This window comes from Rhineura floridana, chromosome 14 (assembly GCF_030035675.1).
Source record: "Rhineura floridana isolate rRhiFlo1 chromosome 14, rRhiFlo1.hap2, whole genome shotgun sequence".
NCBI lineage: Eukaryota > Metazoa > Chordata > Lepidosauria > Squamata > Rhineuridae > Rhineura > Rhineura floridana.
In genome coordinates this window covers 19,795,450-19,818,049 of record NC_084493.1, presented here as the reverse complement: position 1 = coordinate 19,818,049, position 22,600 = coordinate 19,795,450, and the positions used below count along the sequence as shown (strand labels likewise).

Sequence of the window (22,600 nt, the reverse complement as noted above, 5' to 3'; positions counted from 1 at the left end):
GTAACTATACCAAAGCATTCAGCAACAAAAAATGTCAATTCATTTTCTCACTGACAATGAAAAGAAACAATCAGAACATTCAGCATCACTTAATGTGCTTGGTCGCAGGTACTTAATGGTGCGTTTTATGTCAGGAGCTAAACAATTCCAGAATTTACAGGCCTTGCCTTCTTCAATTTATTGGTCATGTACACTTCAAACTGTGTATCACACAACATGTGTTTAAAAATGGAGCCAATCTACCTCAAAATGCAGGGGTGGGGTGGGGTGGGGGGAGTGAGATCACTATTGCCAGCTCTCCTTGTGCTGGCTAGACACTTCCACATCCTCAGTCACAATAATATAAGAAATTAACCATCTCGACTGCTGTGAGCTCACAGCAGCCAACAATATATTAGCGTTGATAACCAAAGTCACAGCATGGGAATATTAAAAGTAGTGTGCAGTCTGAGCTCGGGGAACTTTTCCCCCACCCCCTCCCCATTCTAAAAATAAAACAAAGCTGAAAAATGTCAGAGACTATCGCTATGCAAAAGAAAGCTGGGGGAGGAGAGTTTTTAAGAAGAAAAGCACTGCTGGATCAGTCCTAAGGCCCAACTCATCTGACATCCTGTCCTCACAGTGGCCAATCAGATGCCCTAACGGAAAGCCCACAAGCAGGATCTGAGCGCAACAGCACTCTTCCCACTTGTGGTTCGCAGTATTCAGAGACATACTGCCTCTGACAGTGGAGGGAGAACACAGTCATCATGGCTAGTAGCCATTGATAGCCTTATCCTCCAAGAATTTGTCTCTTTAAAGTGATTCATGCTGGTGACCATCACTACATCTTGTGAGAATGAAGACGTAGAAGCATTATGGAATACAATGTTGGTGGAAGATGGGGTTAATATACTCCCTTTCCAGGGGTTCCTCAGAAGCCTATTTGGGGAGGGTGTATTCCTTAATGAGAAGGTAAATGAAAGCAGACAAACTTTATGAGTGACAGCTTGACATGCTCCAATTGACCCAGGGTATCAGGGACAGTTCATTCCTTCTTAATGCACTACAGTAGCCTTCCTCAAACTGGTACCCTCCAGATGTTTTTAGACTACAACTTCCATTAGCCTATGCCATCTCAGTTGGCACAGCACACATGGGTTATAGTCCAAAATATTTAGGGGGCACAAGGTTGGAAAAAGCTGCTCTAGAGCAGGGATTGGAAAGTTTTTTGGCTCTGAGGTCCAGATCTTTATTTGGCCCCACCCCACAGGCCAACTTTGACAGGTGGGCAAGGAACTTACCTGTCAATCACACTTTGTCATTATGCCATCATGTGACTCCTACCTGTCTATATCTCTTGTACAGATGGGGTTCCCAAGCTTAGCAATGAAAGGCGAATCTACCAAATTCGCACTTTCTGGATCTATAGATGAACCGAAACACAGGCATCCTTTGAAATCTGCACTTCTCTGAATTTTGCAATGTAGTTTTCCAACCAAGTAACGTATACCAAAAAAGGTATATACTAGGGTAACATGTGTATAAAAATGCATGCATTAGGGAAAACAACATAAAATGCGCCGTATCGTGGAAAATCCCATTGCAAAAATGAGTCTATTAGGCAAAATTGCATACAAACATATGTATATTAGAAGAAATCTGCACCAAAATGCTGATGAATGTTCATGAGACCTTTAAGAAAAAATCGCAAATTAGTGTGGAAATGTGGAAAACTGAACTTGAGACTGGAAAAATAAGGAACTGAAACCAACAGATTTGACAATCCCTACTCAACGGTGAGCCTCTGTTATTTAATTTTATTCATAAAAAGATCTGCATACTGTGAACTCATACCTAGTACAAGCGAGTGAGCACTACAGAATGTGCCCCAGAATCCTCAGCAGATACACAGGGGCTCCACAGCAGAGATGCCAACATGAAAAGCATCTCCCGAAAGCAGTACATCTGAAACCTAAAGGTTTATCAAGTTGCCCTCCTCATACGTTCCCTCTCTTTGCATACCCCGCTCCCCGGAGGTCAACACAGACGTTTGCTTTTAACAGTTATAGATTAACAGCCAGAGGAAAAAACAGAGCTCTTACTTTGCCTCCAGAGCCAGGGCAATGATCCCTGCCACCATGGGGGCAGACACAGAGGTCCCCGTGTGTCCGTCTGTACAACGTTTCCGCAGATCTGTGGTCACCTAGTAAGAAATTGGTGCAGCTTTTAGCTGGGAGTAGGGGGTGGCAGACGAGTTCACACCTAGCCAGTGGTGTCTGGTGCCCTTTGGGCCTGGTAGGGCAGAAGGCAAGAAGATCCACAGTAGGTGGAGCCAGAGCCAATGACAGTTGGTCAATGAATTCTAGTTTTGCCCCCATCCTCCTCCCTGCTCTAATCTACAAAGGTGATGCTGTGACTGCGGAGGAGGGAAGCTGACAGGCAGAACCAGGCCCTGGGCTAGATCTAAGTAAGAAGACAGGCAGGTGGGAGGCAATGGTGAAGGCAGACTGAGGCTGGGGGGGAAGTGTCTCATTTGCCCTAACGGACCAGCCTCCATTGCACCCAGCTTCTGTGCATGTGTAACTCGGCAAGGTCAAGGCAGTCTATAGCAAGAGTATGTCAGAGCAAGCTTTTATAAACGAGCACAGAGGCTGCACCCACACCATACATTTAAAGCACCTGGCTTCTCCCAAAGTATCCTGGGAACTGTCATTTACCCTTCACAGAGCCGCCATTTCCAGCACTCTTAACAAACTACTGTTTCTAGGGATTCTTTGGGGGAAGCCATGTGCTTTAAAGGAACGGTGTATACACAGCCAGAGTATCACCTTTTACTTTCGTATGTATCGAGTGATTGCTCCACCTCCATCCTAAGTCCTAGCTCTGTCTCCAGAAACTCATCTTAAGGGAGTATACATAGCAGGTTTTGGTTTGGGGGCAAGGCTTCCCACAGCCCTGGCAGTCTCAAGTTAAACCGGCTGCACCATTCACTACTTACAATTTGCCGTTCATAGAATGCCCCACTGCTGTATGTGGTAGCAATGGTGGAGGCGCATTCTTCTAGGTACCATGGTTTGTTCCCATTCTCGGTGGTACTGCTGACAGAGATTGTATAGATGCTGTTGGTGTATCCATCGCAAGAGCAGTGATCCCCTTCTCTTCCACCATTTCCAGAGGCCCAGACAAAAATAGAACCCCGTCCTCTACGGCCCTGAGTGTTGGGGATGGGGAAATGAAGATGAGACGCAATGCATCATTGGCTGGTGTTGACCTGTCAGATTTGCCACTGTTCCAACATCCCCTCCCATCTCTGAATCCATCTCCATAGGATTTAAGTTTTGGAAGGATGAATCTCCAACAACTTAAGGAACAAGAAATGACTGGCCTAGTTCCCTGTTTGGTGTCCCACTGTTGCCTAGGGATGGGAGGAGAAATTTGATTCAGCAGGCCAGCTTACCAAATCTGCACTTTCCCAAACAAAACACAAGATGGTATTCAACACTAATCCTGTTTAGTTGACTCACTGAAGTTAATAGACGTGACTAACTTAGGTTCATTAATTTCAATGGGTCTGCTCTCTGAGTAGTACTTAGTTGAATACAACCCATAGCCATCTTTCAAAATCTGCATTTCTCTAAATTTTGCCATGCAGTTCTTCAGCCAAGTAATGTCCACAAAAATGCATATATTATAGTAGTATGTGCATACAAATGCATATATTAGTGAAAATAGCATACATAAATGCATTGCATTAGGGAAAATTGCTTGTGAAAATGTGTATTTGTCAAAACTGCATGCAAAAAATGTGTAGATTAGGAGAAATTTGCACTAAAATGTCGACAAATTTTCATGAGGATTCTTTTAATATTAAAAAAACCCCACACAAATGGCTGCAGAAACAAGGAGAACTGGATTTGACTGGAAAAATGAGAAACAGAGAAAACCAAAATGACAGATTCATCCATCCCTGTTGTTGCCATAACGGAGCCAATAAATACACTTGAAAATAAGGACAGCAAATTGCCTTCTTTTCCTTCTTCGCCTTTCAAAATGTATGTTTGGGGAGGATGGCACAACAATTTTAAAAATACACAAAGTTTTTAAAAAACAAACAAAAAACGAAAATTAAAACATTACAGGAAACATTATCAGCAGCTCAAACAGCAATAATTAAAGCATAGTAGCAAGCAGCACATCCTATGCCATTAAATGCCTGTGAGAAGAGGATAGTTTTAACCTGTGCTGAAAAGATATTCATGTGGGTACCAGGCAGGCCTTGCTAGGGAGTATCCCAGAGGTGATGGTTGGCAGGGACACAACTGGAAAGGCCCTCTCTTTTGCTGCCATCCTCTGAACCTCTCTTAAAAAGGGCACCTGGAAAATGCCTCAAATGGTTATGATTGTAGGATCGGATAGGTTCAGGTTGGGAGAGGTGTCCAGTTAGGTATTGGAATCCTGAGCCATATAAGGCTTTATAGGTTAAAACCAGCACTTTGAATTGCATTCAGAAACATATAGCCAGTGCAGATGTGCCAAGATGGATGTTATATGATCAGACTCCCACATCAGCAATCTGGATTGTGTATTGTGCATCAGCTGCAGTTTCCGAACAGTCTTCAAAGGCAGCCTCATATTTACAGTGTTGCAGTAATCTAACCTAAAGAGCTTAAACTCCTGAAGCCAAGTTATCCTTGTCCAAATAGGGGTGTAGCTGGGGCACCAGCTGAAACTGGTAGAAGGCACTCCGCACTACTAAGGCTATTGGTGACAGCAGTGGATCCAGAAGGATTCCCCAGGCTATGAACCTGCACTTTCAGGGCAAGGGCTACCCACTGCTGGAGCAGCCAGAAATGGAAAGGTGAACTTTCAAAGTTTCCTAGGCAAAGCGCAGACCAAAAAAGAAAGAACACCCAAGGTTGTCCACACCAGACTATATTTCCCCACACCTTTTTGATGCCGTGCTCAAATGCTTGCCTGGCCAAGAGGCCAGGCCCGTCCACTGTCCGGCCGTCGTCATCAGGGCCCCAGCTTGCACTGTAGATGTGGATGTAGTCAGGTTTTATGCCAATCGCCTTCGCTTCTACCACATCTGTCACATCACCGTCTAACATCCGAATGCCTAAAAGCATTCCCCAAATTAAAAAAGATAAAATAAATAAACCAGATATGGGTGCTCCAATGGTTTTTCCTCTCCTTTTTGCGGAAGAGCTTGAGGACTGCAATCAAACATTTTTGTTTTAAGGTGCATCTGAGGCTGCTTTGAAAGGCTGCTTTCAATCTTGAATGGCTCCAAACAATTGCAACTGCAGCTGCCCTAATGAGCGCTTGGCAAATGTGGAGTTTGTCAGCTTGTTTTGTATGCTTTCTCCTCCCCTCCTTTTTTTTTTTACAGTTGCCAATTTTTTGCAAATCAGTAGTAGCTTTCCTGGCCTAGCAGAAAAAGTAACACACGGCAAGTTAAGCAACTGCCTTTTCTTTCATAACAATGGAAGCCAGCTTTCAGATGACACAGAAGCCTTCTTCAAATTGTAATTGAAATATTTCTGTCCTCTACACTCTGCATTTCACCATTCCCTTCAACTGTCAGGCCTGGCAGACCAAAAGTAAACTGGAAAGTTTGCAGGCAGCCAAGTAGGCAGACTGCTTTGCTTTAACCATGGTTTGTTCAACAAACACCGGGTTGTCTCACAGACAAGCAAAGAAGGCATGGCTTATTTCTCCAAAGCTTGGTTTTGTTTTCCATCTGCCTTGTTGCTCTGTAACTTGAAGAAAATCTGAGATGGGGTGGTCAAAAAGCCATGACCACAGTTAACAAGCCATGGTTCATAAGTCAACAATTTCACATTGTGATTTGTTGCCAGAAAACAAACTATGATTAACTTGCTGGGCTGGGTTCAGACATTCAACCGAACCACAACTTCAGCCAAGAAACCATAGCTTAGCATTACTTGCAAACCAGACCACTAATAATACTTGCATCTGTAGGATGGCTCAGACTGTCACTATTTTGCAGGAAGGATTCAAGCACATCCTAAAATCTTAGGTTTGGGAAGTTAAAGTGGATTAAAGGGCTCTGTCACCCTAGAGGAACAAGTCCATTTTAAAAAAGCAGACTTTTTGTGGTTGGGTAAGGGATGGGAAATGCATTGAAAAGTGTGCGACAAACATTGGCTAATGGAAAAATGTATCCGGTAAGCAAATCAGGCTGAATGCAGGGTGAAGGTTCATTGCCATATAATAACCACCCACAAACAAATTGGAACCAATGTTTAATACAGACCAGATATAATCTAGCATCTGCATAAGCTTTGTGCAAGCAAATCAGGATGAACACTCAATAAACAGGTCACCTGTAACACTCTTAATCTTAGTCTGTAGGCTGGGATAATAAAAGTCAGCCAACTATAACTGAGTAAACTAACGATGACCGTTGCAGAGAAAACCACTAAGGTTAAAACAACCTGAATCAAAAGGCAAACTGCAGAAATCTGGACCAGATTCCACTTTCCAACCTTCTTCAGGAGCAGCCTCAGATAGGAAGCATTACAGTAGTGCAATCTGGAGATTTCCAAGTCTTGGACAGCCACATCCCAATTTGGCCATATCTGCAATTGGCCATGTAATGAAATGGAACCGGGACTATGAAAAGATGACTGCTTTGTCCATAATTCTGGTATGCATTAAGCAACGCCTTAAAAAAAATAAACAGGAGAGGGGGTACATTCCTTGCATTTTAGAAACCAAAAGGTGGATGGAATTTCTACAGAGGGCTGAAACCATTTGGTAGTAAAATACATTGGGCATCTCAAACTCCTCGGACAACTTTGAACACATTCCAGCAGTTAACTGGCTGAGGTCTGTTGGATGAGGGCGAGAAGGGGAACGATCCAATGGGAAGCCTCTAGCACAAGCCTGATCAAAATGAATGGTATTCATGCAACAGCTGCTCATGCTGGACCATAACCAAAATCTTACTTGTAGTTGAAAATATTTTTTTAAAAAGAGAAATACAGCCAATTTCAGAGCAAACAGGAAGACAAAATTAAAAAGAGAAGAGCTGCCCAACCTTGAAAATATATATAGTTAACTCTCATAGCACACAAGGCAATTGGGATGCTTGACTCATCATTTTTGTAAAAAGGCTGATTATTTATCACAGTATAGAGAACTATGTGGGTGGCACCACATTTAGAAAGGAAGGGCAATGGACTATAATTTTAGAGCTTTATATAACCAGGCACAAAGCCCTGTTTTCTTTTTCTTTTAAAAAGTAATATGTTTCTTTTCATATTTTTCCTTAAGAAAAACAAAAATTGAGAGAGAAATTTAATTACAGTTGCAGCTATGTTGTGGACAGTGTGCATGTGTTATGTGCCTTCAAGTCGATTACGACTTATCGTCAACTTAAATGGATTTCTTTTCTGACATTATCCTCCGCTAGCAAAAAAAGCTCTTACAAATAATGGGAATGGAGCAAGACTGTTTACCAAAAGCCTTCCCTCGTGCTGAATTCTCACCTGCATCTTCCAGCAAGTTTATTGATACAGAAAGTTCAATGCCAGACCTTGCTTGCTTCCCTACCAAAACAGGTGGTCGAGTAAAAAGGGGAGGTTCAAGATAGTTTGCATACTCTCAGCATGGATACCATCTGTATTCTGTGACCCATGCAACAGTTGGAGATGTGTGCGATGCATTTGAATGTTTGGGAGATTCTACATTTCGCATTAAAAAAAAAAGCTTTGTGTTTTCATGGTGACAAACATAAGCTGGGGGGAAAAGTGGAAAAATTCTTAAAGAGCTAAGCAAAAGGGAAGGACTAAATAGGTACTTGCTGTGATGCAGCAGGGTTTTCCTGTTGGAGAAAACCCATGTGTTTGTCTAGAGATAAAGGAATTAAGGGTCACACACCATGGGGAACAGTGGCTCTTATCACTTTCACTTCTGAACCCACTTCTTGCCTATTTCTTTTTTTTTTTACAATAATTTTTATTCAAATTTTCATAAAACAAACAAAACAAAATCATAAAACATTCAAAGACAAAAAACAAAACAAAACAAAAATGATTAAACAAAAAAATAAAATGTTGACTTCCCATTTGTCGCAGATCAGTTGTAGGTCTACAATATATAACAATCCTGTCTCTTAAATTATATTATAAAATCACTTTCCTCCAGTAGTTATCTTAATTAATCATCAAATCTCATAAACATTACTTTATTCTTTCCACAAAAAGTCAAAGAGAGGTTTCAATTCTTTAAGAAATATATCTATCAATTTTTCTCCAAATAAACATGTCGATTAATCCATCTCGTTAATAATAATAATAATCTTATTGTCATAACCATAGTCCAAATAAACATATTGATTAATCCATCTCATCAAATCTGTTAAGTCCAATAATTTCAATAGCCATTATTCCATTATCCATATTAATTCCATCTTCCATCTTCAATAGTCCTGTTAAGTCCAGTAATTTCAGTGTCCAATCTTCCATTATCAGTATTCCATAATAATCTTGCTGTCATAGCCATAGTCATATAATAAGAGTCTGATGGGAATTTCCTCTATCCCAAATATTTTCTTGCCATCGATTCTGAATAAGTTGCTGAAATATTGTTGTAAAGTCATATCTCTGTTCTTCTTTTTTACAAGATGCACTGGCTCATCTCTTAAGAGTTTTTCCATTGTCACATGGCTGCAGTTAATTCCATAGATTTTCTCTATATCAAGCTCCATCACGTCATTCCAGTCCAGAAAATTATCCAAGCCATTGATAACTTTATCTCTAATATCTTCATTAATTTCTTCAGAGATAACGTTAAATTCCAAACAGTAGATTTTATTTCTAATATCCATAAACTCCAGATCTTTTTCCAATTCCACATTTGTTCCAATCTCCAGGGCTTGTATCTTCCCTTTATTTTTTCTTTTCTCATCTCTGATCTCATTCTCCTCTCTCACAGGATCCCCTATTTCTTTAAGCTCCTGCGTCATTTTGCTCAGTTCAATTTTCAGCTCCTTACTGCCCTGTCGCAGGGTTTGTTTCGTTATCTCAATCTCATCCATTATTTTCTGAAACATAATTACTTCCAGATTCTCAGCCACTTTCTTGATTGCCATTTTTAAAACCACCAAAACAAAACAAAACAAAAATAAAGAAGAACCACTTCTTATTTCAGCAACAATTGGGTTAATATTCCAGGCTTGATGACATCACAGTATAAACAGAGCAGCCTGCCTTATCTCTCTATGTTCAAGAATACAAAACAAATTTAGTTCCCAGCATCAAAACAGTTAGTGGCGTCGTGAAGAAGCAGATTTGTCAAAACAAAATAGACCAAAAAGAGAATAGTCCCAGACAATATAATGTTCCAAAGTTCATATTTTTTATTTTTTTCTCCTCGGAATAGAAATCCCTCTTCTGTTTATATCTTTAGAATGCACTTCCAGGACAGCTTTTTGCAATAGAAACAGAGATAAGCTGTTAATTTCGTGAATAACAGAGAAGAGTTATAGCTCACCCAGAAGTTCTTTAAAGCTGATTCATTTGACAAATCTCTTTTTGCTGCAACAATTTAAACCAAGTAAAAAAAAAAATAGAAAGAAGGGTGCTTGCCTGTTAGTCCTTTTTCTCTTTGAAGAAAAGATAAACGTATCGCATTAATCAGATAGAGCTTGTTCGGAAGTCCGTCCGGCATTGCTGGCTGGACCTTTTCTCATAAATTAATGAAATCCAGTCCTCCCAACAAAAACAGGCTTTTGAGGTTGATCTCTACATTTCTCCCTGCCCGGGAGAAATTTCATCAGTCAAAAAAAAAATGTTCTGACTGATTTATATCTGAATAAGCTTCTTCTGAGGCGGGAGCCCGTCTCAAAAGCAGGCACAAGCAAAGTCACCCTTCCCGGAAGTCTCTTCTTGCCTATTTCAAAGCTCGTATTATTGTTTAGAAAACTACAGCAAAGGTGGCTCCTAAAAATGTCCACGCATATTCTATTTATTGATTATATTTATATTCCACCCTTCATCACAAGGATGGATGCTGGAGAACTCAGACGAAAACAGAAAGAAGAGCAGAAATTGTCGATGTCTGCTTATTTGTCCCATGTTTGAACAGAAATCAATCCAGTGAATATGATCAGTATTCGCTGTTGTTGTTGCTTTCAGTCCATAATTATGTTTTCCCCCCATTTGAACTGTGTTTCCTTAGCACTGAAATGAATGGGCTGGAATAACATAATGATAACGTAACTTACATAATTAATTACACCAGTTGTAATCTATGTAATTTTGCCACAGCAGACAGTGAAACGAAAAATGTAGCTTTCGGCAGAAGTCAAACGGCAGTGGAACAGAAACAGTGTTGCATGCAACAAATACAGGGCGAAACAGAAAACAATGTTTCTTATATCCCTATTCACAAGCGATCTCTGGGAGAGATCACAACAATATAAAAAGCCAACATAATAAGAAAATAAAATTGAAACATATTGTTAACATATCCGTCTGTCAGATGTCTGCAAACACGAAGATAAAAGTCTGCTCAAAGGCCTGGAGGAAGTGAACTGTCTTCAGCTAGCACCAGCAAGATAGACAGAGTGATTAATCCAGCAAAAGTGAATGCTTCAGGTGTAGTGAACTCCACAATATCTTTACAGGAAGGCAATGTTTACTACAGACAGATGTTGGAGGTGTAATGCGGAAAATGCCTTTTGGGGGCATATGATGTGGGCATGTCCATTGATACATGCTTTCTGATCTGAAGTTGTTGTCCGTATCAATTTTGTACTGGTGAAATCCTTGATATTTGCAGATGTTCATGTACTTTTAAATTATATTCCTGTATTATGGAGATTAACAGCTGGACAACAAAAATGGATTTTGTGAGGACTTCCGGGAAGGGTGACTTAGCCTGTGCCTGCTTTTGAGACGGGCTCCTGCCTCAAAAGAAGCTTATTCAGATATATCAGTCAGTTTTTTCTTTTTTTTTTTGACTGATTAAACTTCTCCCGGGTAGGGAGAAACGAAGAGATTAACCTCAAAGCCTATTTTTGTTGGGACGACCAGATCTCATTAATTTATGGGACGAGGTCCAGCCGACGAAGGTGGGACGGATTTTTAACAGCAAGCTCTATCTGATAAAGCGAACGTTCACCTTATCTTCTAAGAGAGAACGCACTAACAGGCAAGCACCCTTCTTTCTATATTTTTCTTTTACTTGACTTAAATTGTTGCTGTTTAAAAGAGATTTGCCAGATTGATCAGTTTTTGACATCTCACTGGGGAGCCATAACTTCTCTCTGCTACGCACTAATTAATAGCTTATCTCTGTTTTTGTTGCAAAAAGCTGTCCTGGATTTGCATTCTAAAGATATACACAGAAGAGGGATTTCTATTCCAGATTTTTATTTTGAAAAATATTATACTGTTTTGAGACTACTCTCTTTTTGGTCTATTTTATTTTGACGAATCTGTTTCTTGACGATTGCCATTAATTGTTTCGATCCTGGGAACTGCATTTTGTTTACTTAACTATTGGAGAGATAAGGCTGTCTGCTCTGTTTATACTGTGATGTCACCAAGTTTGGAGTATTAACCCAATTGTTGCTGAAATAAGAAGTGGTTTTCCTATATTTTTCTTTTAAAATGGCAATTAAGAAAGTGGCTGAAAATTTGGAAATAACTATGTTCCAGAAAATAATGGATGAGATTGAGATAATGAAAATTGAATTGAGTAAAATGAAGCAGGAGATTAAAGATATAAGGGTCCCTGTGAGAGAGGTGACCCTGGAAGGGGTCCCTGTGAGAGAGGAGACCCCGGAGATTGGAACAGGGGTCCCTGTGAGAGAGGTGACCCTGGAGACTGGAATAGGGGTCCCTGTGAGAGAGGAGATCCCGGAGATTGGAACCAACGTGGAACAGGAACAAGATTTGGAGTCTATGGACTTTAGAAATAAAATCTATTGTTTGGAACTCAATGTTATCTCTGAAGAAATGAATGAAGATTCTAGAGATAAAGTTATCAACGGCATGGATAATCTTCTGGACTGGAATGATGTGATGGAGCCCAATATAGAGAAAATCTATGGAATTAACTGCAGCCATGTGACAATGGAAAAACTTTTAAGAGATGACCCAGTGTATTTTGAAAAAAAGAACAGAGATATGATTTTACAGCAGTATTTCAGCAACCTATTCAGAATGGATGGCAAGAAAATATTTGGGATAGAGGTAATCCCCATCAGACTCTTACTATATGACTATGGCTTTGACAGCAAGATTATTATGGAATACTGATAATGGAAGATTGGATATTGAAATTACTGGACTTAACAAGACTACTGAAGATGGAAGATGGAAAATGGAACTAATAGAGATAATAGAACAATGGCTACTGAAATTATTGAACCTAACAGATTCTGATGTGATGGATTAATTGAAATGTTTATTTTGACTATGGTTATGACAATAAGATTATCATAATTAGTAATGAGATGGATTAATCGATATGCTTATCTGGAAAAAAAAATTGATAGATATATTTCTTAAAGAATTGAAACCTCTCTTTGACTTTTTGTGGAAAGAATAAAGTAATGTTTATGAGATTTGATGATTAAGTAAGATAACTACTGGAGGAAAGTGATTTTATAATATGACTTAAGAGACAGGATTGTTATATATTATAGACTTATAACTGATTTGATCTTTGACAAATGGGAAGTCAATATTTTACTCTTTATTTTTTATTTTTGTTTTTTTTTTTTTCTTTTTTTCTTTTTGTTTAACTATTTTTGATTTTGTTTTTTGTCTTTGAATGTTTTATGATTTTGTCTTGTATGTTTTATGAAAATCTGAATAAAAATTATTGAAAAAAAAAAAATGGATTTTGTGAGACTTTATGGTCACTAAGATATACTACGAGCCTGGGAGGATAAACACCCACCACCTATTCCACCATAGTCTAAGGACCTCACCACCCTTGCTACATTGGAACATATTACCTATAAATATTAATCTATTTGGACATCTGGATGACTTATAACAACTTATATTTTTAATTGTATTGATGGTTATTGTATCCTTAATATGAGCAGTCAGTGTTTTTTGATATTATTTTTCCCCTTCTCTGTTTTTCTTTGTTTTTCTTTTTCTTGTTTCTTCTTTGATAACTTTGCTATTAAAATTAATAAAAAAGAAAAGAAAATAGAACAGAGTAAGTGCCAGCCAGACTTCAGGGGCGAGGTTGTTCCACAACTGGGTTCCGCCGTTGAGAAGGCCCACCGGCAGATCACCGATCTCCTCAGTTAATGCTGGCATTACCAGAAGGACCTCCCCAACTTCACCTCAAAGCCTGGGTAGGACAATACAGGGAGAAGTACTTTTTCATTTAGCAGGGTCCTGAACTAGTTAGGGTTTTATACATCCAAACTAACACCATGAATTGGGCCAGTGACAACAATTGCTATTTTTTTTAAAAAAAAGGATGATTTGGCTACAGTTTTCATATTGTACTTTCAGTTGCATGGTAAAACTGCTTCAAGGGGCCTTATAGGGTTAGTGGGCAGGTTCTTCATTTAAGAAATTCATTTAAGAATTTAAGGGCTAGCTCAGATCATTCACAGCTGTGGGTAGCGGGTCTACTTGGCAACAAGCACTTTCATAATATGCAAATGATATTCAGTGCACACAGATGAACACAGAAACCATCCACAACCCTCCAGCTTCTGATCAATTTCTAATGCAGTTTTTGCTGCTTAATGATATTTTCAGTGCTGCTATAACATTGCCCATTACTTTTGGCTTGTTCATGGAAAGTTATTGTGAATGGGATGCAGACAAATTTCTGGAGCCCTTCCTGACAAGTGCATGGATTTTTCTAAATCACAGAGCATTTCTATCCTCCAAATTAGTGATAGTTGGCTAGAGTGCCTTTTTTCAGAGACGTTCTTAAATTTAATTTTTTTATTCTTTATGATTTGATTTAGAACAGCGATTCCCAAACTCCCCCCCCCCGTGGTCCACTTGAAAAGTGCTGAGGGTCTTGGTGGACCACTTAATGATTTTGCTATTGTAATGTGCTCTGCTAGATGCTGTATGATTTTTAATTGTATTTTTACACACATAACACCAACCACCTGAATGAAGCTCATGAAGCTCTGGTTGTCCACAGACCACAGTGTGGGAAGCTCTGATTTAGAGAATACAATAATTACAAAAAAAATCAAATGCATATATACAATCATATAATATATAAAAAACTCACACAGCTATAAATACCAATATTATAAATATGGTAATCTAATAGTAAAGACAATGTTCTTTGTAGCCTTTCCCCCATGCAACAACTGGCAGGAGCCCATGATTTTTGGTAACCTAACCAAAATTTGTGGTCACAAAGACCCTGGCTGTGCTGCTGTGCCTCCACGTGAGGGCAGTGACAATCCCCTATTCCCCTCCCCAGCTCCAAGTGTGAAGCTGAAGAGGAGAGTGAGAAACTATCCCTGCAGTTGCACTCATCATCACAACTATTAGGATGAATCCCCTTCCCCTATGCTGGCTCCAACTGGGAGTTGGGGAAGGGTTCAAAGGATTCTTTAGGTGCTGGGCTATCCAGGTGCTCAGAGGCCTTGCCGTTCCAATACCAACACAGGAACACAGGAAGCTGCATTATACTGAGTCAGACCATTGGTCCTAGCTCAGTATTGTCTACACTGACAGGCAGCAGCTCTTCAGGGTTTCGGACAGGAGCCTTTCCCCAGCCCTACTAGGAGATGCCGGGGATTGAACCTGGGGCCATTTTACATGCAAATCCAGATGCTCTTCCACTGGTTTACAGCTCTTGCCCCCAATCCCAACCTCTCTTTCCATCTTGGAGCTAGAAAGGGGAGGAAGGGTTGTTTCTCACAGTTCTGCTGCAGACATAGGGCCAATTCACACAGGAGCTAAACTTCGGATTAAAGATGCAACTTTTGCCATTGCAATAGATTTGCAAGGTTCACACTTCCTACCTTCCAATCCACTGTTTTCCATTCACATAGTTGGTGTTCCTCTGGAAAGGTTTAGTATCACTGTTTCCTTGTGGCCCCGCCCCCAAATGTACATGTTTACTCCCTCCGGAGTATTGCTAATAGAGAAGGGGAGGGTTTTTTTGTTTCATTGTTTCTTGTCAATTGCACACTGAAGCTGGGAGAGCATAGGGGTGCAACTGGTATGAAAAACTTTTTTTCTGTCAGTTTCATTTCCTCCTGATGTATTTATAGTAACCCCCTTTTTTATTAAGTACGTATGAAATGCAATTTTTGATGGAAGAGTGTGTGCATTCTCACACACACACCTTCTGTCACATGGCCGGTAACTGGGCAATACGATATTGGGGGGATACATTGACCATCCTGCAGGGGACTGTTGAGAGGAATTCTAAATACCGTGGAAACGGAGCACATTATTAAATAAGGTGGAAACAGAGCGCATCACTGGTTTCAAGGAGCAAGGGAAGGAATTTAATGGGGGGAGGAAAGGGGGGGAAAGGAAGGCTACATCAACCAGAAGTGGCTGGTTAAGCCAACAGAAACAAAATGAACTTCATGGAGAGTTTAGTGGGTGGAGAAAGGAGAGTATCTGAAAGTGACAATCCACCCGCCCAGCAAAAAAACATCAGAGCAAAGCCCCTACATGGGAGGGACGCAGAGAAGTGGAGACGTTTTTTCCTTCACTTTTCGCATTTTCAGCGGATTGGTTTAATATGGATTTAAAGGGGAAAGCAGCATACCTTTGCCTTGCCTGCAACATTGTGTGAACCCTGTGAATTAAACGGGGATGCAAGTAGCACCAATCTCACAGTAAGTCGCTGTGTGAACGGGCCCATAGCACAATTGCAGTGATGACTGGTGGGGAGGGCGCAAGGAGCGGCTGGAGAGCAACTCGCCCCCTGCCTGTCCGGCATGTGCTAGGGTTGCAGGAGCGACGGCGGCAGCGGGAGGCTGTTGTAATGAATGCTGCAGAGAGCGCCCGATGAGCGACATAAACGGCGCGGAAAGTGGCCGGAGTGCGACTGGAGAGTGTGCAGAGCCGGTGACACAGACCGCCATTGGGACGGCATTCCCTGGTGACCCTGGGACGTTTTTATTTGGATGTGGGAGCTGGCTGGTTGGGGACGTGGTGACGACGGGCTGCAGCATGCCCCATACGGCAGGCTTTGTTAGACTGCGGTTGGGTGTTAGAGAAAGGAGAAGAGGAGTCGCGGTGCCAGCGGTTTGACGGGGTGCGCCCTCCGGTGGCCCTTCGGGACTGCTTTGGATAAATAGGGCCTATGAGAGGAGAGGACCATGTAACATCTCGACCTCATTAAGGAGACGGAGCCATTCGCTAATAAGACTGAACTGCAGTGAGACAGACATGAACCATCTGATCTGGACTTAACTAGGGGTAGGAAGGCTTGCCTGGGCGACAGGCGCGGAGGGGAATATGTGCATGGCAGAGAGGGCTACGGTGGGGAGGGTGAGAGGCCACGATATTAAGAGGCTAGGCGGCAGATGCTGGAAAGGTGCAGGTGGCAGGCCACGCCAGTTTAGGGGAATAAGGGATAGATGCATAATATACATTCCCTGTTCCGGACCTGTTCACAGCCAGAAGACAACTGGGGGATGTACGACTCCATCCAACCTGCAACTGCTGTTGTGTAATGCCAAGTCTGTGGTACAGAAAACAACACTCATCCACGATATGATTGTGGATGAGAACGCAGACCTGATGTGCATTACGGAGACTTGGCTGGATGCGGCCTCAGCCCCAGTGCTTGAGGCCATGTGTCCAGCCGGTTTCCGCTACACGCAGCAGCCGAGGGTTGGTAGGCGGGGAGGAGGAGTGGCAGTTATTTATCGGGAGTCTTTGATTTTTGCCAGACCCCCTCTCCACGAGACCAAGTTTGTTGATTGCATGTACTGGAGGTTGGGCCCAAACGGCAGTTTAGGGATCCTGCTAGTGTACCGCCCACCCCGCTGTACAGCAGACTCCCTGACCGAGGTGCTTGAGGTTATCTCTGGTGTGCGGGTGTGTTCCCCCAACCTATCGGTTTTGGGGGATTTTAACCTGCACGTCGAGACAGCTCTCACAGGAGCGCCTTGGGATTTCATGGAAACCATGACTTCCTGGGAACTGCACCTTAGTAATAGAGGGCCCACCCATGTAGCCGGTCATGCTCTTGACCTTGTGTTTGTCTCAGGAGGGGGAGGAAGTGCTCTGAAAATGGGAGCTGTTGTTGCTAACCCCATGTCATGGTCAGATCACTATCTGGTAAATATAGATCTCTCAACGCCGCATACCCTCTGCAGGGGACAGGGACCTATTAGAATGGTCCGCCCCAGGCGCCTGATGGAACCTAAGGGATTCCTGAATGCACTGGGAGATTTGGAGTTGTCTGAAGGTCACCTGGTCGAAACCCTGGTGATGGAGTGGAATAGGGGGATCACCGGGGCAATAGACCGGGTGGCTCCGAAACGTCCTCTCCCCCTGAATAGAACTCAGACAGCACCCTGGTATACACCTCGGTTGCGGGGTCTGAGACGGGAGGTGAGACGACTAGAGCGCTGGTGGCGGAAATCTTGCTCCGAAGACAATCGGACACTCGTTAGAGCAGCCATAGCAGCCTACCAAGGGCAACAAAGGCAACAAAGAGGGATTTCTTTGCTGCCTCTATTGCGTCCACAGAGTGTTGTCCCAGGAGGTTGTTCCAAGTGGTCCATAGCCTGGTCGGTCCAGTAATGCAGGAACCAATGGAACATTCTAAAGCCTCCTGTGACATATTTGCTAAACACTTTGCGGATAAAATTGAGCGTCTGAAAAGCACGATTCCGTATACCGTGGATACAGGAAGTGGGCCAGAGTCGGCCAATTGCACTCCGGTCTGGTGGGATCGGTTTCAGCCTCTTCCCTCTGCGGAAGTGGACAAGGTGCTCTCTACTATGCGGCCAACCACTTGTTTGCTTGATCCTTGCCCCACATGGCTCATCTTGGATTGTAAAAAGAGACTGGGCAAAGGGATCAAGGCGGTGGTGAATGCTTCCTTAGAAGAAGGTGCATTCCCACCAGCCCTCAAGGAGGCGATAATAAAACCTATTCTGAAAAAGCCCTCCTTGGATCCCCAAGAGTTGAACAACTTTCGCCCAGTCTCTAATTTACCATTTTTGGGCAAGGTGATCGAGCGAGTGGTGGCCGAACAGCTACAGACACACTTGGATGAAGCAGATTATTTGGATCCATTCCAGTCTGGCTTCAGGACTGGACATGGAACTGAAACAGCCTTGGTCGCTCTGGTAGATGATTTAAGGAGGGCGTTGGATAAGGGAGAACATGCATTCCTCATCCTCCTGGATCTCTCAGCGGCTTTTGATACCGTCGACCACGGTATCCTTTTAGATCGTCTGAAGGGAATGGGATTAGGAGGCACTACGGTGGTTCCATTCCTATCTCTCAGACAGACATCAACGGGTGGCATTGGGGGACGAGGTCTCAGACCCTTGGCCTCTCAATTGTGGTGTGCCACAGGGTTCTATCCTCTCCCCCATGCTATTCAACATCCATGTAAAGCCGCTGGGAGCTATCGTCAGGAGATTTGGGCTGCGGTGCCACCAATATGCGGATGACACCCAGCTCTATCTCTCGTTCAAGTCCTCACCAGAGTTGGCTGTGGAGACCATTTCCAAGTGCCTGAAGTCAGTAAGTGAATGGATGGGAGGAAATAGGCTGAAACTAAACCCTGACAAGACCGAGGTGCTGCTCGTGGGAGATAGGAGAAGGTTAGGAGATATAGACCTGGTGCTAAATGGGGTAAAACTGCCCCTGAAGGACCAGGTCCGCAGCCTTGGGGTCATCCTTGACTCCCAGCTGTCCATGGAGGCTCAGGTTTTGGCAGTGAGCCGGGCAGCTTGGTATCAATTACATCTCATACAGAGGCTGCGACCCTACCTTCCTGTCCATCTTCTCCCACGGGTGGTGCATGCCTTGGTCTCCTCTCGCTTAGACTACTGTAATGTGCTCTACGTGGGGTTACCCTTGAAAACGGTCCAGAAATGGTACAGAACGCGGCGGCGCGTCTGATTAAGAACAGCCGTCGCCGTGATCACATCACTCCGGTGTTAGAAGATCTACACTGGTTACCAGTTGTCTTCTGAGCCCAATTCAAGGTGTTGGTATTAACCTTTAAAGCCCTATATGGTATCGGCCCAGTGTATCTGAAGGAGCGCCTCCAGCATCAACAAATATGCCACCTGACAAGATCAGCCACTCAAGACCTTCTCTTGGTCCCACCGGTTAAAACAGCTAGGCTGGTGCGGACCAGAGAGAGGGCATTTTCAATCGTGGCCCCCACCCTCTGGAACTCTCTGCCTTATGATATTCGCCATGCCCCCTCCCTGCCAAGTTTTCGCCAAGCCTTGAAAACCTGGCTATTCAGGCAGGCCTACAAGACCCCGGGAACAGTCTAATCTTATCTGCCATAGTTATGGGTGGTTTTTAGCTTAATTTTATATTGATTTTTGTGTTATATGAAGTGTGTATGTTATATTCTATTTATGTGTACACCGCCTAGAGTGGCCGCTGCCACGGCCAGATAGGCAGCCTAGAAATAAAATATTTATTTATTTTATTTATTTTTTATTTTATTTATTTTTATTTTATTGTACTTTTAGATCGCCCTATAGCGAAAAGCTCTCAGGGCGGTGTACAGCAGAATTTATCACCTCATTATTTATCACCTCAGCTCCAAGCGGAAGACAAAGCCTGGGGATCTTCTTCCCATACTTCCCAGGGGGCAACAGTCCTCTCATCATGATAAGCAGTACTATGGACCCTGGATACATCTTTATCCCTAACAAAGTAATGGGGAACCTTTAGCCCATGAGCCTAATTAAGCCTGCCAGACTTCTCCGTTCCCCACCAGGCTTCCCCATTCCTGTTTACCCAGGCATTTGATGGCTGAACGAGACTGTTCCTAGCAACCCGGAGATCACTGGATGGGAGAATGTTTTTAACTGTAACTGTTTCTATAGTGTTTTTAACCGTAATTGTTTTTAGAGTGTTTTTAAGTGTAATTGTTTTTAGATTGCTTTTGTTGTTGTTAAAATGTTGTGTTGATGGGTTTGCCAACCTGAGCTTCTTTGGGAGGAAGGGTGAGATATAAATTCAATTAATAATAATAAATCCACTTTCCCTAAATGTAAATGTACTGCCTTCAAGTCAATTCCTATGGCCAGGCCCATCCTTAGCATGTGCGGGGCCCGGGGCAAAAGCATAGTTGCCCCCCCCACAACCTATTAAATACAAAAATGATTACCTTCACTTCAGGGAATAGGCCTCTAGTCAACCTGTTCCATATCCATTTCTTATTCATTCTTGCCTTCATTCAAGGCTGTTATCTCAGTGCATACTGTGAAGGTTTTAGTGTTTAACTTGTGAAAGTTGTGTGTGCGAGTGTGTCGACAGGGGGGTTCGTTTGGTTTTGTGTCCAGTTTCCCCCCCCCTTCTTCACCTTGCATTTTCTGTTTTCCTTACAGTTTACTGTTTAACTTCTGTTGCTGTGAGAGAGTGTGTTGTGACTGGGGGGTTCATTTGGTTTTGCGTCCAGTTGTTTTCCCCTCCTTTTTTCCCTTTGAATTTTCTTTTGAGATCGTTTTGAGCTGGTTGGGGCAGTTGTTAAATTCTCCCCCCCCTTGTTCCTGTTCTTTTTTGTCCCACTTTATTTTTGGGGATTGCAGGGCTGTTTGTGCCGCCTCTGCTCCTTTGTTCTTCACACAGCTATCTCTCCTCGCGGCTAGCTACTGTGGCCGGCAAGAGCACGCTGCAGCGAGCCGTTTCTTCGCTGCAGCAGAAGGAAGTCTGCTGCGGCGACAACTTTGATCTTTGCGGAGGCGGCTCTCTCCCTCCGCGGCTTGCTGTTGCAGCCACCAGGAGCTCGCTGGGGTGGTTGTTTGCTGGCGGCGGCAGTGCACTTGGATCGCCAAGCGTGGGGGCCCCCCAAAGTGTGGGGCCCGGGGCAACTGCCCCACTTCCCAGTGCCTAGGGGCGGCTCTGCCTATGGAGACCCTATGAATAGGGTTTTCATGGTAAGCGGTATTCAGAGGAGGTTTACCATTGCCATCCTCTGAGGCTGAGAGGCAGTGACTGGCCCAAGGTCACCCCATGAGCTTCATGGCTGTGTGGTGATTTGAACCCTGGTCTCCCAGGTCGTAGTCCAACACCTTCACCACTTCACCACATTGGCTCTCCCACTTTCCCTACAGCTAACATAAATATATGACATCAGGTGTGTGAGGCACATAAGGACAGGGCTGGGTGAAAAAGGTGTAGCTCTGTACAAAGCCCCCTTCTGCATTCCTTCTTCTGAACACCTGATGAAGGCTTCAAAGTGTTCCAGTTTCAAACTGATTTGTGCCTCGCTGCCATATCCTCCCACACTATACACACACATACACACTTTGCTTTCTCTGAATCAACTCGTCAAGGCTTGTGAATCAGCCTTATTAAAGTTAACAGGGGCACATAACACCTAGCACACTTAGCATGGATGACAATCAAAGCAGAGTAGAAGCCCAACTGCAGGGGGAATCTATTGGTTGTCAGAGTGAAGAAGAGGTTAAAGAGAGGAGATGGGAAGTAGAAGGAATAAATCAGCTGCTTCCCACAGCGTAAGCAATAAAAGCTTCAGAAGGCGCACAGCTTTAAAGAGGAGGGGAAAGAGAAGAAAGATGGGCTGGCATTCCTCTTTTGTTTATTGAGCGGTAAATGTATTGCGCCCTCAGCAAACAAAGTGTGTGTGTGGGAGGAGGAAATGCAAGGGCAATGAAAGAGCAGCAAGTTAAAACAAATCAGACTGTAGCTTTTGGAGCATGACAGATACGACTCCTCACCAAGCTGAGCTCAGTCCTCGCCAGTTGTGGTTTTTAGTAATCTATGAAGGCTTGCTTCTGATGAACCCAAAAAATGCACATTCTTCCCCACACAAACGCAAGCCGAAACTCTTGGTTGGTTAACACTTTTTTTAACAGCAGCCTCCCCCAACCTGGAGCCCTCCAAATGCTGTTGGACTTCAACTCCCATCAGCCCCAGGCAGCATGACAAATGGGCAGGGGTGATGGAAACTGTAGTCCAGCAACATCTGGAGGGCTCCAGGTTGGGAAGGCTGTTTTAAAAGCAGCCTGAACATTGCCTGTGGTGGGTTCTTCTGTTTCTCAACATCCTCTGAATCTCCCTGACACATATAAACAGGAAACAAATTCCAGAGGAGTACCCTGTTACTTGGTTGAACACCACAGAGACCCTTGTGGTGCCTTAAATACTAATAGATTTACGGTAGCATCAACTTTTGTGGAGTAGAGTATGAATATGCATGCAGCATTATCCTCAGCCTGAAAATAAAACATGCTGTTCACCTGTCAAAGTGGTCTCTGGGCCACAAAAGCTGATGCCACAATAAATCTATTACTTCTGAAGGTGTCACAAAACTGTATTATATAAACACAGAGGCATTTGCAAAACAAGCCAAGGCCACTGTGAATACAAAGTGGACATATTAGTGGTAAGCACAGATGGGATCCATCAGCCAGTGCCGGTTCAAAAGCATTCCA

At 43.1% G+C, this 22,600-nt stretch overlaps 1 protein-coding gene across 4 annotated transcripts in view; it reads right to left on the bottom strand.

Moving 5' to 3' along the window:
* Positions 1-22,600, bottom strand: part of PCSK6 (proprotein convertase subtilisin/kexin type 6) — a 136,168-nt gene that overhangs the window by 52,113 nt on the left and 61,455 nt on the right. For all 4 annotated transcript variants that reach the window (XR_009758923.1, XM_061594919.1, XM_061594918.1 and 1 more), the window contains 3 exons: positions 4,929-5,101; positions 2,981-3,193; positions 2,085-2,185 (listed from right to left, as the gene is read on the bottom strand). Coding sequence is in view for 3 of the 4 variants with exons in the window: in XM_061594919.1 (XP_061450903.1) it covers positions 2,085-2,185; positions 2,981-3,193; positions 4,929-5,101 (487 nt within the window). In the remaining variant the exon portion in view is untranslated. The remainder of the gene's footprint in view (positions 1-2,084; positions 2,186-2,980; positions 3,194-4,928; positions 5,102-22,600) is intronic.